The 13225-nt window shown below is 32.2% G+C and overlaps 2 protein-coding genes across 7 annotated transcripts in view; both read left to right on the top strand.

The window, feature by feature from the left end:
* The first annotated feature begins 321 nt into the window (after window positions 1–321).
* LOC123693203 lies at window positions 322–1192 on the top strand. Its single transcript, XM_045638202.1, has 2 exons — window positions 322–356; window positions 542–1192. The coding sequence occupies exons 1-2, from the start codon at window positions 324–326 to the stop codon at window positions 1190–1192; spliced, it is 684 nt and encodes a 227-aa protein (XP_045494158.1). The 5' UTR covers window positions 322–323.
* Window positions 1193–2113: 921 nt separating this feature from the next.
* Window positions 2114–13225, top strand: part of LOC123693413 — a 98890-nt gene continuing 87778 nt past the window's right edge. For 5 of the 6 annotated variants that reach the window (XR_006751683.1, XM_045638497.1, XM_045638496.1 and 2 more), the window contains exons 1-2: window positions 2114–2244; window positions 2763–2954. Coding sequence is in view for 5 of the 6 variants with exons in the window: in XM_045638497.1 (XP_045494453.1) it covers window positions 2856–2954 (99 nt within the window). In the remaining variant the exon portion in view is untranslated. The remainder of the gene's footprint in view (window positions 2245–2762; window positions 2955–13225) is intronic. The other variant, XM_045638495.1, reaches the window with a different exon arrangement.

Raw genomic sequence — 13225 nt, 5'->3', positions numbered from 1 at the left:
GACAAAACCATGTACTCATTTTGATAACGGTGTGGTTAATATATTGTATTAATACTTAATATTATCTCTGTAATAATGTACTTGACCTCTGTAAATAAAATAACTATTACGAATTTATATAGGAAAATTGCTATATAGATAAGTAACATAAATTGCATTGATTCATTGATAATAATATAGCGGCACGTTTAATTTAAAGATTATTGATATTATCAAAACCCAAATTGCTTATTGCTATTGGTGCCATAAATGTAATTTTTCTAGCAATATAAAAGACGAACGGATAACGATTTTCTCCACTTCAGCTTCGTTGTGAATCAATGATGACGGATAAAGTATTAATTGTGATTTTTATAGTAAGTACTTATATTATTTAAGTATAATATTATTCTTTATTTGTTACTTATGAATTATTATATTCGTAGTAGTAAGCTTTTTCTTATAAATTGTTTAGGGTCTCTTTTTTAATAAGTGGGTGACATAATATTTTCACTTCTCATTTATTTGTTTTAATATTCTGAATGTAAATCTTGCATTATAGATATCCTGTGCCGCTTGGCAGGCACACGCGGCAGTAAACTGCACAACTGCCGGTCGCTTCGCTGACCCAGACGACACTACATGCCAGAACTATTACCTCTGCGTCTACATCAGTTCTACCAGTTCGTTCACATCATACAACTACACATGTCCATCAACATCTCTATTCAATCCGACCACTCAAGTCTGTACCACAGATTACGAATGTACTGTGACTGATACGACAAATTCAACTAATACTACCACGTCTGTTTGTACCGAAGATGGATACGTCGCTGATTCCAACTCAACTGACTGCTCGACGTACATCCAATGTGTGAGCATAAATGGCACGTTCGAAGAAACTACGCTCACCTGTCCTAATACGACCTATTTCAATCCGAACACGACATTCTGCGATTCCAACTACACCTGTACAGCAACGTCTGATAATAGTACAAGTACTACTGACACGTGTACCACGTCTGGGAGGATCGCTGACACGTCAGACACGACGTGCCAAACCTACTACCTGTGTGTAGAGCTCAGCGATGGCACGATCGAACAGTACACCTATACCTGTCCTTCGACATCCGTTTTCAACCCCACTACAGACTGGAGTTTGTACGACGAATTACACATGCTCAAATACTTAAAGTCATGCAATGTATAACGGTTATCCAGACTGTTATTGATAAAGCTATGTAAAATTCATGAAATTAATATAATTCATATTTTAGTAAGTATAAATTATTGTAACAAAGCAAGACTTGCTTTGTTTTTAATAACCGATTTTGGCTGGAATATAGATAACAATTGGCATTACAAAACGAATAGATATGTTATACAAAATATAATGATATAATTAACAAAGGATGATAAATGATAATATTCGGTACATTGTCCAGCATTAGAGCAGCTATAGAGCTATATAGTACTTAATTTATGAACCATTGTTCTGAATGTAACATAATACCATCACTGAAATTTGGACACCTAAAGTAGTCTATCGCCGACATTTGAGCTGCATCAGAATTCGTTGAATGAGTCACTACTGTCTACGATACTCCGTGACAACAGCTGGGCATGGCCCGCGACGATCTTTTTACACGACACGATATTATTTGAAAATATTACATCTCTGTAAGAAATTTGATTTCATAGTATAGACTGTCGTTTATAGAAGTAAAAATGTTTGCAAGTTGTAATAAACTATTCATGTAACATTGTTAAAATTGTAATTTAAATTGTTAAGATTGTCAGTGATAAAATTGTGCAAATAGAATAATTATTGTTAGATTAGATGTTCATTTACCTTTATAAATAAATAAGAAATATATTTGCAAAATCCTTGGTTTTCTATGTAAAATCAATTTTGAAATACTTAATAGGTACTAACGTAGTTTCATGTTACAGCATAAATATAAGAATAATATGGTTTTGATAAAACAAAAAACAGTCAAAAAATGTCGGAGGCTTTCAGATTACCAAAATCGTATCGCATAATGTAAAGACGCCCACCCGGCGTCCGGCGCGAGCGCTCCAAACCGTCCAATCGCCACGCCACGCCGCCAGTCCAGTCGGGTTTAGCGTAGCGCGCGCACCGCGCATGCGCACATGTTGCGTTTGACAGGTGACCGCCAAAATTCGATCAGTGAAAAATGTAAACATTGTGTTTTGATAAATAAAAAGTTTTCGTAAAAGTACTGTTACGTGTTGTATTAGGTAAATAGTTCGGTGAAGTTATATTACTAATTCATATGAATAATTTTAATTCAAGTCTTCAATTTTTTACACCTTGTACGATTTTTGATTTGCATAATAATTTAATACAATATGAATACAATAAAGTTTATCAGTTTTGTGAATTAATGGATGAAAATTGAAATATATATAATATTGTTATCTACAATAACATTAGTAATAATAATTACAATCGGTGATATTTTACATGGGTGAATATGAGAATACCTATCACCTAAGAATTATCTATTACTTACTTGTAGATGCTTGTAGGCAGCTATGCAAATGCAATGCTTACAATATTAAAACAGAAGGTAATATTATTATTCAGTTTATTCACTATCAGTCAAGCGTGGGTGTACATTTTATTAACAACCTTCAGAACGCACAAAAACATTTAATTCAATTCATTCTTTTGCGCAGTTAATTAAACAATTGCTTCCGAACTGTTTGAATTCCAATCAAAATTCCTTTATCTGTAACAATTAATTTGAATTTAGAATGAGCTGGAGGTATAAAATTAAAAATAAAAACACAAATTGTGTTGCCAGATGTGATATCGTTTACAATTTGTTGTGAGTGGTGACGAGCATATGGGGCAATGTGTGTCCCGGGATTATCCGGGCCCCTATGAGTTCGCACGGCACTATGACGTCGAGAGTCTTGCCAGCAGTATTGGTTCTTCGAGACGAGTAAGTACTTTTCCTTATATTATCTCTATGCCTCCTAAAAGGTCCTTAAAGTTATGAAAAAAATACGTAATGATAAGATAAGTAGGTAACTAACTAGGTACCTATTACATGCATGATATAAAAAATATCATTCGTTATAATAAAGTTTATTAATCAATATTTCGTACATATTCGATAAAATAAGATCATAAACATGTTACTTAAATACTACATAACATGCTAAAACACATAATAAATAACATTATGCAGCGGGTTAAGATGATTCACATTTTATAACTAAAACACGATCAGCATTCTTTACTCCGACTTTGTTGCGAACATCAGATGAGTGATGAGTTGATGACCTCGGTTTTTAGATCCTACTACTAGTTCCTTGACAGACATTGTATAAATATTCAAAATTTGATATTAAAATCTTAATTAGAAATATTAAATTAATTGTATTTATGACGTAAATGATAACGCAATCTGGAACATTTTATAATACTTATTGCAAAATATTTCATAAAATATAAAAATTTTAAATTACCTAAGTAAGTAGGTAGGTATAATGTAGGAATATTTCTACTAAAAAAGTCCAAAATTTTAAGAATATTAACTAGGTAGGTACATACACTTTCAATCTATATCTTATGTTTTGGAATTATTTTTTTGATGTCCTATCTGCCCTATAAAAAAAAAATAGGTAGGTGTTAGGTACAATTTACTACGTAAATTTTAACAACATAACAAAATTTAAAGTAAACGTTTTAAGATAAACCTAATTATTGTCAATAACATGTATCAGTATTGACCTATCTCACAGATAAACCCAATTAAAACCTAAAAAGCTTTATTACTCCGATTTCTAAAACTTTCAAAGCGTGACTAGGGATGAATGAAGGTACGAGATGTATCATGCTGATTGCAATTTAGTTTTGTGTCATGACAACACTGGTCTATTGTTAATGGGTACAATAAAATCAGTGTTACACAGTTTTCAAACAATTAAATAATGGGTAAGTAGGATTTTATTACTGCCTAGTACTTTTAATTGCGTCAGGAGAGCAAATTTTATGGATTAACGTAGTTCTTGCTAAGCATGGTTACGGTTAGCGAAGTGAATTAAACAGGTAGGTACACAGACATTAAAATATTTTATAGAAGTTTATGGACAGACGAAACTAATAAGTTAAAGTTTTGCATACTTCGTCTATAATTGCCACTTAATTGGTATATTTTTATCGCTATACGCTACTACAGACATAAAATTTTGTAATACTGTGACGATACTATGGCATCTATGCAGAATCTCGTAAGTCTTTTCTCTTTCCTGTAATAGCGATTAATAAAAACTAAAATATTCCATCTCAACATAATAACATATTCCATATTTACACGAGAATAATTTAATTTTAAACAAAATATTTCCACATTCTCCAGTTAATTATGCCCCGTAATAGTATTATGAATAATTATATCGTCTAATGGCGTCGTGAGTGTATTTTCACTATCATGATCGTTACAGACCATAAGCACGGTTTCTACGCGATTGTCTGAGATTCAATAATCTCCTGTGTTCCTATCTAAAGTATAAGTTTAGTTATTCTCTAAACGGTTATTCGAAGTTCGAACGAGAGGTGGTAGAAAGGCAACGGCAAGTCTAATGGCGTTAATAGAGTCATATTTCCTTGGAACTCTGGAATTAACACTGAATTAAAATGATAAATGTATACGTAGACCTGCTCAGCTAATGCTTATCAGTTAGGATGCTGGAATGTCCTTGTAATTGGTATCGTATCTAAGAGATTAGTGATTAAAGCTCCGATAATGCTTTTTGCAAAGACGATTGAGCAAATAAGTAGGTATTTTAAGAGATTATTAATTAATGTATTATTAATTAATTAATGTTCAAAGAAAAAGCTGAACTTTTAGTTAAAGAGAAAGAAGAGCTAATAATTTCTTCGTCTTTATCCTTTTAATTTAGGGATTTACTACAATAATTTGCAGTAAAGACAACTTAACAACATTCCATGCTGTTTCCGGACAGAATATATTTAGAGAAACATGTTATTAGTTTATCATTTTCTTTATCTAACCACTAAAGATACATATTAACGAGATACCTGTTTATAATATGGGATAACTGCGCTACTCAGGTCCAAGGCATGTAAGTTAGTGGAATAATAATCTGAATACCCGTTTTAAGTTGTAAAAGATTTTTGAACGCTGAATCATCGAATATGCCTTTATTCGCAAAGTTAAAATTTTGGTTTTCTTGTGATATATAGCTAATATACATACTTAATAATAATATGCAATTGGTCGTTTTCTAGTTCCTATTAGAGCGTTACTTTCTTGGTGTTGGGAAGATTCATTTATGTCTTTGTATTGTTATGGCAATACAAATTTATCGTCAGATCACTCACATTCGCACGAATACCAAACCCACAAGACGTGTAGGACGGCATTTACAAATGTTTTTCCATACATGGGCACATTCGAACATTGTACGAATGTTTGCATGCCATGTGGATTTCAATGGAACACATCACCTATGCGAGGAAGTTAGAGTGTAACCTCAAATATAGCTAACACCTTGTTTACATTAATTCAAGCAATTTTATTAACCGTCTCAGCGTAATCTTTTGTTTTCACAATGCCATTGTTCAATATTTTTTCGGGTACCAATTAGTGATTCATACAAAACTGAGGATGTTGCTGAAATCTAAGGTCGATGTGTTGATATAAATCAGTATTATTAATCAATAAAACTTGGCTGTTTGTGGTAAGTAATATCGCTATTATTTAGGCTTATCTGTCTATAAAACACTAAAACTACTTATGAGCATATAAATCAAACTAATGGTTATTCTCGTTAATTAAGCTGAAAGATCGATAAAATATAAATTTACGTGAAACTCAAATGATTTTTCGGAGTATGAAGCTAATAATTTACGTTTTTATATCTTTAAAACGTAGTGAGGTGTCCTTGTTAAAGATAATTACTAATCAATAGTTCTTTGTCTATTAGAATAAATTATCGTAAAAAAATTGTAGGTAAGTAGTTACACTTTAATGATAGTTCGTCTGTAATAAATGTAAATAAATATACAGCATGGAAGAAGCTGTCCTAATATTAGTTAAACCAGATACTTACTGTTATTTTTGTAATCAATAAAATAATTTTCTTCAAAATCCCCTTATCCGTAGTAACTATAGTTATTTGTTTTAAACTATACATATAAGGTTTGTCAATCAGGAACTTATATGGTCAACCACAGCTTCAAATTTTATGAGATTTATGTCTCAGTTTGTAGATAAAACGAGGGTACCTATTATTGGCAATTGCCAAATTAAATAGCGTTTTTGGACATGTACAAAATTGCTAAAAAGGCTAAACATTCGAAAGGCAGGTCTAAGTTTTAAGGATATAAGATTATAGCAAAACAAAACTTACTATGCGTTAACTTTTATGAGGTTTTATTAGCGTACCTAAGTATATCATTATTCAGCTAATGATTTACAAATTTTTTGACTCGTCTCAATTTTGTGAGCCACAAAATTTTGGCTTTAATTTATCAACAAAATACAATAAGATGATGCAGTCTTTCTTCATATTCACAATTATATTATTAAGAAACATTCTGTATCAGATGATAATTCGTTAATTAAAAACGTGCGCGGAGCCGTCCGCGTCTTTCACAATACTATTGCCGCGGCATAATTACTTTTGTTTATCTTGTAATTACTTTGTACAAATTATTCCTTAAATAATATGAAATAATTGCTTTTGAAACATTTGATTTTATCGTAAGCTATTTTGATATTACATATATTGAAAAAATTCAAGAGTAAGGCCGTATTCAGAAAGAAAGCTGGAAACTTATATGCGGCGCTTGTCAGCGTTGGTTCGTTCTACACAAAGGAAGCAGCAGACCAAGACTAAGCGCTCAGCAGTGACCAGCGCGGATTGAAGCTTGTAGGCGCCGTACAGCGCGTATCAGCACGTGTTCATATATTTTCCTGCGCGGGTTACCAGCGCTGACAAGCGCCGATAAGCGCTTATAAGTTTCCAGCTTTCTTTCTGAATACGCTCTAACTCTTCCTGGTTTTAGGTGTCTGTTCGCATCTCAATTGCAAAACAATTGGAATAATTGCTTGTTTAAAAGAGATCGATACCCTTTTATTTAGAGAAGTACACACACACACCATATTTTGTTTGTTGAAAATTATGTTCAAATCATATTAGAAATTTAATAATTTAGATACTTATAAATAAGAAAAACAAAACCGCATAATTAATTAAGTATTATAACAATTCAGTTATTCACCAAAATAATAATTAAACCTGTTTACAATTTCACTCTTATCTGTTGCACAAAATATTGCATCCGTCATTAAATGTATGCCCTTTTTAGGTAGTCGTCCCTTATATAATCTCCGAGAAAGTGGACGTGCAAGCATATAGGTATCGAAATAGGCATGTAGCTAGTCGGTACATATCAAATATATACGTACTTTGCTTTGAATTATATCGTAGTTTAGTATCGGTTACCTCTAGATTGATAGAGCTAAAAGCTTCTATTGCAACGGCAGGAAGGGATAATTATTGTTTGAGACGTCTTCGTAGACGACGTCGTAGGATAGTGATGGCGCTAGACGACCTATAAAGCTCTGTCATTGTTGCATACTGCAATTTATACTGCTTTAAGACATCATGGTAACCCCTTGACGCTGAAATTTGACTGATATCTTGCTCAAATGCCTCTGGACTATGAACATGATTTACCACATCGTTTTCCTGTCTGACTGCACGTTCTCGTTCTATCACATAGCTATGACTAAGTGGGCATATTTTATTATAATATGATGACAAAATTGAGCTTTTACAGTTGTAGAGTACTTTTAAAGTTACGATAGAAAAAATATTATATGTAAAATCTATATTTAATATGAAATTCTCGTGTCACAGAGTTTAACGAAGAAATAGGTTGGAGCCTATTTTTATATTTTTATACTTACCCCTAAGTAATATGGATGTCCTATTAAAGCAAACAGCATTAACATGTCAGCAATTAAAATCTTAAATGGTGCTTTGTTATTTGTGTGTAATGGCCTTAATAAATTAATTAATTGTTATGCGATTATACAATTTTATGGTTTGCAATAGATAAAATATAGCAGAGACAAGATAACCATCAGATAGCAGGTGGCGTTTAAATGTCTACAAGGAAGACTGAACGTTGTGACAGGTTTGGAGGCACGTTTAGAAACCGATACGATAGATAAATCAAACTCAGATAATCCAGCTTTAATAAATCTAGAAGAATGGCTGTGAAATAAAAAGTATGGATTTGTGGTTGACTTACATATTATTTTTCAACAGGTAGTTACGTATTTAATTTATTTTATATTTCTATTATGTACAATAAAACTTTTCAAGGATTTATCATCATCATGAAAATCACAGACCTGAGTTAAGTTGTTAGAAAAGCTACAATTAATTAAAAGTCCGTTACTTAATAAAAAATTACATAAAAATATATTTACTACTCAAACAAGAATATAACATACAACTACGCATCTTACGATAATATTATGTACAGGCAGAAAAGAATCTGTAAGATAAAATTCATATTAGAAAAGTGCATTTGCTTGATCAACGCTTGCCTTGAAGTTAAAAATAAAGAAGTCGCAAGGGGTACCTATACAAGAACCACTCCCAATACCTGTTATAACCCTCGGGCCAGTAATAATGCAAGGTATTACCTTACCATGTAAGTGGTTGACCAGTTTCCTGCGTTTGCGTTAAAAATAATAGACCGAGTAGGCTTTATCGCGTTTTGCTTGTGGCTGTATGTTGAAAGATTAAGAAAAGGTATGGAGAGAAAAAATTGACAGCGTTTGTTTTCATACAAAGTTGTTATTGAAGTATATATTTATTTATTTACTGTGTCTTTTGCCATTTATAGAACTTCATAACAGGGCAAATGGATTAAATAGGAATAATAAGAATAAGCAGATGCTGGTACCAATATTAATTTATCACGTCTTATGAATTTGTATATATGTTACAATTTACATTATAATATAATAAACAATACATCAATAATTCATAAATTATGCAATAAATGCTCAGATGCTCCGAAACTTTCACCACGATAACCAATATTTCCCATCAAAATCCAATATGACGAATGATTTAAATAAATCATTATAACTTTCTCAGAACGTAATAACTTACTTACTTCCCACACTATTGGTAAATCAAAAACAAAATAAAACACCTTTATATTTTACAATTTTAGGACTGTATGAGTTTTAGTTTTCTAGATTAGGGCGTCTAGACATAGTTAGTTTAAGTCCTAAAATAGGTTCTTTAACTGAGTTGAGCACGCACATGAGCCAGACACCTCGTGTGTGGTTTGCTTAAAATTATATGGAATTCAAATAGATATAGATATGTATGGAGAAGTATATTCAAACTTATCTATGGTCAGAATTTGGAAATACATATTATAAAGATGCTGTTTATGCTTATCATACTTACATGCTCCTTATTCCCTACTACTCTTGCTTGAGACAGCGGAGCAAAATGTAATTTCACATACCTACATTTCAGCTGCTGATATTTTGGAAGTATCCTCACTTTTGCAAAGCTCACTTTACAAACCATTACAAACATATTGGGAAAATCGATATTTTGAGATGACTTTCAATGAATGTAACAGAAATGTCTTCAACCACAGTCTCATTGAGACAGTATCTCCGTAATTCACATGTAATTGAGCCCTGTTTACATTTCATCAGCGATATAAAGTGTGAGCCATGCGAAACTTTCCCTTTTTGTGGCAGATTAATTTACCTTTGTTGATATGCGATATGGTGTATGTAAAAAGAAAATAGTTAACCGCAGATCTAGTTACGGAACGTGACTTTCTCGTAATAAAATACTGTTGGGAGTAGTAAAGGTTAATCTCACGAAGGATTGTTTGTTATCGTCTCTATTAGGGGTATAATAAATTGTGATATTTCCACGTTTCATGTTCAATTTGTTTACAATCTGTCTGTGAACAGTTGGAAATTAATGTTAAGTATGACAATCTTTTGGACTTTTTCCGCCTATTCATAAAAACTTTCGAATTCAACGCATAGGGCTTTAAAAGATCACACAGGCCGTATGGCCCTTAACCCTTTTCAGAATTCTGCTTAGTTACGATTTTTCATTCAATCAATTTTTTAATCAGCTGCAGCGGTATTTAATTGATGTCGGTTTGGTATTAGATTTTTGTGATTGTTTCATTCAATATAATAATGATATTGAATGAATTGCTGCTACTTTTGTTACTGCTCAATTTATTAGTTCAAATATTATTAGTACATACATTTATTGATTTTTAGAAGATTTCTACTTCGTTTCTTTTTGATACAAATCAATGGATTTGTATAGTACATAGTTTAATGCTGAATAAAACTACAACAAAACAACATACAATGCAGTCTGATAACGCTGTTACCAATTTCCATTTATATATGAAAATCCATATCAATCCGTTCACTGTGGAACGGATTCAGGAAACAAAAAGGCATAAAAATTTCGCATTCACAATATTCGTTTAGAATTTTAGATAGTCATTTCGCTTATCACGAAAGTAGAGCAGATCTATATTTCTTAACAAAAAATGATTTCATTTTTAGTACTTAATAACTATTTGCAAAAAGTAACGATTGTTAAAAGGCGCTATTCGGCGGAGCTATAGCAGTTGTATTGTACTTTATTATGTTCGCACGATATCTCCACGGGTAGTGTAACCATACTTTCAAATAATAGCTTAATTATGTAAATGTATAAGACAGATATTTTATGTGTTTTTGTAGATAATTTTGTGGCCAAGCCAATAGAATATGCATTTTTGAAAAACTTTGCCAAATGGATACAAAGCAACAGAGATTTCTGAAATTATAAATTAAGATCTCCATTATTATTAGAACATAACATTGTAAGTTTCACTTTAACCTTTTACCCTTTTATGAGCATCTATCTATATAAGAATACGTCTGAATTACATATACATACATATTATGGTCATCAATTTAAGTTAAGGTGACTTCTGTTCTAATTAAGTGAAATAAATCGGTTCATTCAACCACTTATATATTTAAAGATGATTTGTGTATGTACCTTTAATGTTTTAACTAAGGCAAAAACTAGCGGCAAGAAACCTACAATCGGACTAAGTGCCGTGCCATGAGTGAGACCTACGTCCAACAGTGGATGAACATAGGTTGAAAAGAGAAGGCGGATGATAAAATTATTCATTATGACCCAATAACAATAATATCGCAGGAACTACAGTCGTATTTGTGTCTATCTCAAACAACAGCAAGACATCATTCGTCTCTAATAGGAAACTAGAATTAATACTAGTGTTATCCCTAACGTCCATACAAATCAGAACTCATGGTATCACCAATCACGAAGCTGCCTCGTGACTGCGTCCCCGACAATTTGTCTAACTGTCTGTGCGTTGCTTTTAACGTCCTTAACTTGTAATGTTTTATTGGAACAAATGATACTTTCCGGTGGGAAGGGAGAACTTTCTGATTGGTCTCGCTCGTCTAATTGTGATGCTGCTTGGTTGGGTTTTTGCCTTTAAATGAGGCTTTTAAAATGGTAAGAATTCAAGAATGAACTCGCTTTTTTATTTAGGATTCAAGTACAATTTTGTAGGAACGATAGAACTCTTTAAAAAGAATGTGGTTTTTGAAAGTATTTTACTATCACAAAGAAGCGTTGGACCGGGATAATCCTCACCACATCCTTACAGACATGCAACTATTTACAGTTTTTCTTTCGTAGAATTGCTTAATTTATTTTTTGTTTAATATTGGGTACATTGAACCAATTATAGCAAACATTAATTCATATATTTCATAATTAAATTCATATAATTTTCGAAAACCATAAGTACCTACGTCACGTGTGAGACTGTGAATACATTTCATTCATTATTCGCCTCTGTTTACTAGAAATCACTACATCTTAGAAACTTTCACTATAATAAGGAATGTGTATTGTCCCATTGTTCTGAAATATATATCGCACAGATGTCGGAAAAATTCTTTACTTCCTCTTTGTTATCACGTTTCGCAATTATCAGCACACTGTGTGTAAATAATTGTAATTTAAAGGAAATATTCACGTATGTTTTTTTACCTCTATATTAAGTATGCATACTTAGAATTGTACACGTTATTACTATTACCAACTAAGACAAGAATTTAATTAAAAAAGTAGAGTTATTTGACTACATACCTCTGTGTCTAACATATGATCGCAATTTGTTTTAAGGAATAGGTACTTATTCTAAATTAAAAACTATTTCTAAGTTTCATTTACCCAGTGTTTGATGCCGTTCTGGATATAATATTTTGTTTCATTTCCTGACCCATCTATACTAAAATGGTAAACCTATATCTTATAACTTGACCTACATCACGTGTGAGGCTGTGAAATGTAATCTATACTATCTATACTAATATTATAAAGCTGAAGAGTTTGTTTGTTTGTTTGTTTGTTTGTTTGAACGCGCTAATTTCAGGAACTACTGGTCCGATTTGAAAAATTCTTTCGGTGTTTGATAGCCCATTTATCGAGGAAGGCTATAGGCTATATATCATCACGCTCAGACCAACAGGACCGGAGCAATGCGAGTGAAACCGCGGGGAACAGCTAGTCTAAAATAATGATAATCTGTAACATAGCAGTTTCACATACTCATCTAACATCTGGCATCGACACAACCATATATTTTATATCTTTAATAATCCATCAATTTTCCATACAAGATTAAAATTTACTAAACATGAATGCCTCATCTTAACCTACAGGAGTTTAGTCTATGACCATCCCAGGTTGAGAGAAAGCTGTGCATAATATTACACCGGCTTGCCTACATACCGTGGGTACCTATTATGAGATGCATCTATAATGACTGCAATCAATATAATTTATCTACCCGCTTATTATCGCGGACTTGGATTTTGTTAACTTTCTTAGTGGTAATATGTAAATTATGAGTACATTTTACAAGAAGACGATGTAACAAGTGTTGATAATTATTAAAAAAACAAAATACCCGACTGCACACTAAAAAAAGAGTAAAAATCCTATATTAATTACTCCCGTGATTGAAATGAATCTAATGATACCGCATACATATTTTTTTAAAGGGAAATTTAGAAAAAATATTATTATGTCTTTATCCCGTGGGACTTTTAGGATAAAA

The sequence above is a fragment of the Colias croceus genome, chromosome 7 (assembly GCF_905220415.1).
Source record: "Colias croceus chromosome 7, ilColCroc2.1".
NCBI lineage: Eukaryota > Metazoa > Arthropoda > Insecta > Lepidoptera > Pieridae > Colias > Colias croceus.
Note: the sequence above shows the minus strand (reverse complement) of the source record. Positions and strands in the feature narration are given on the sequence as shown.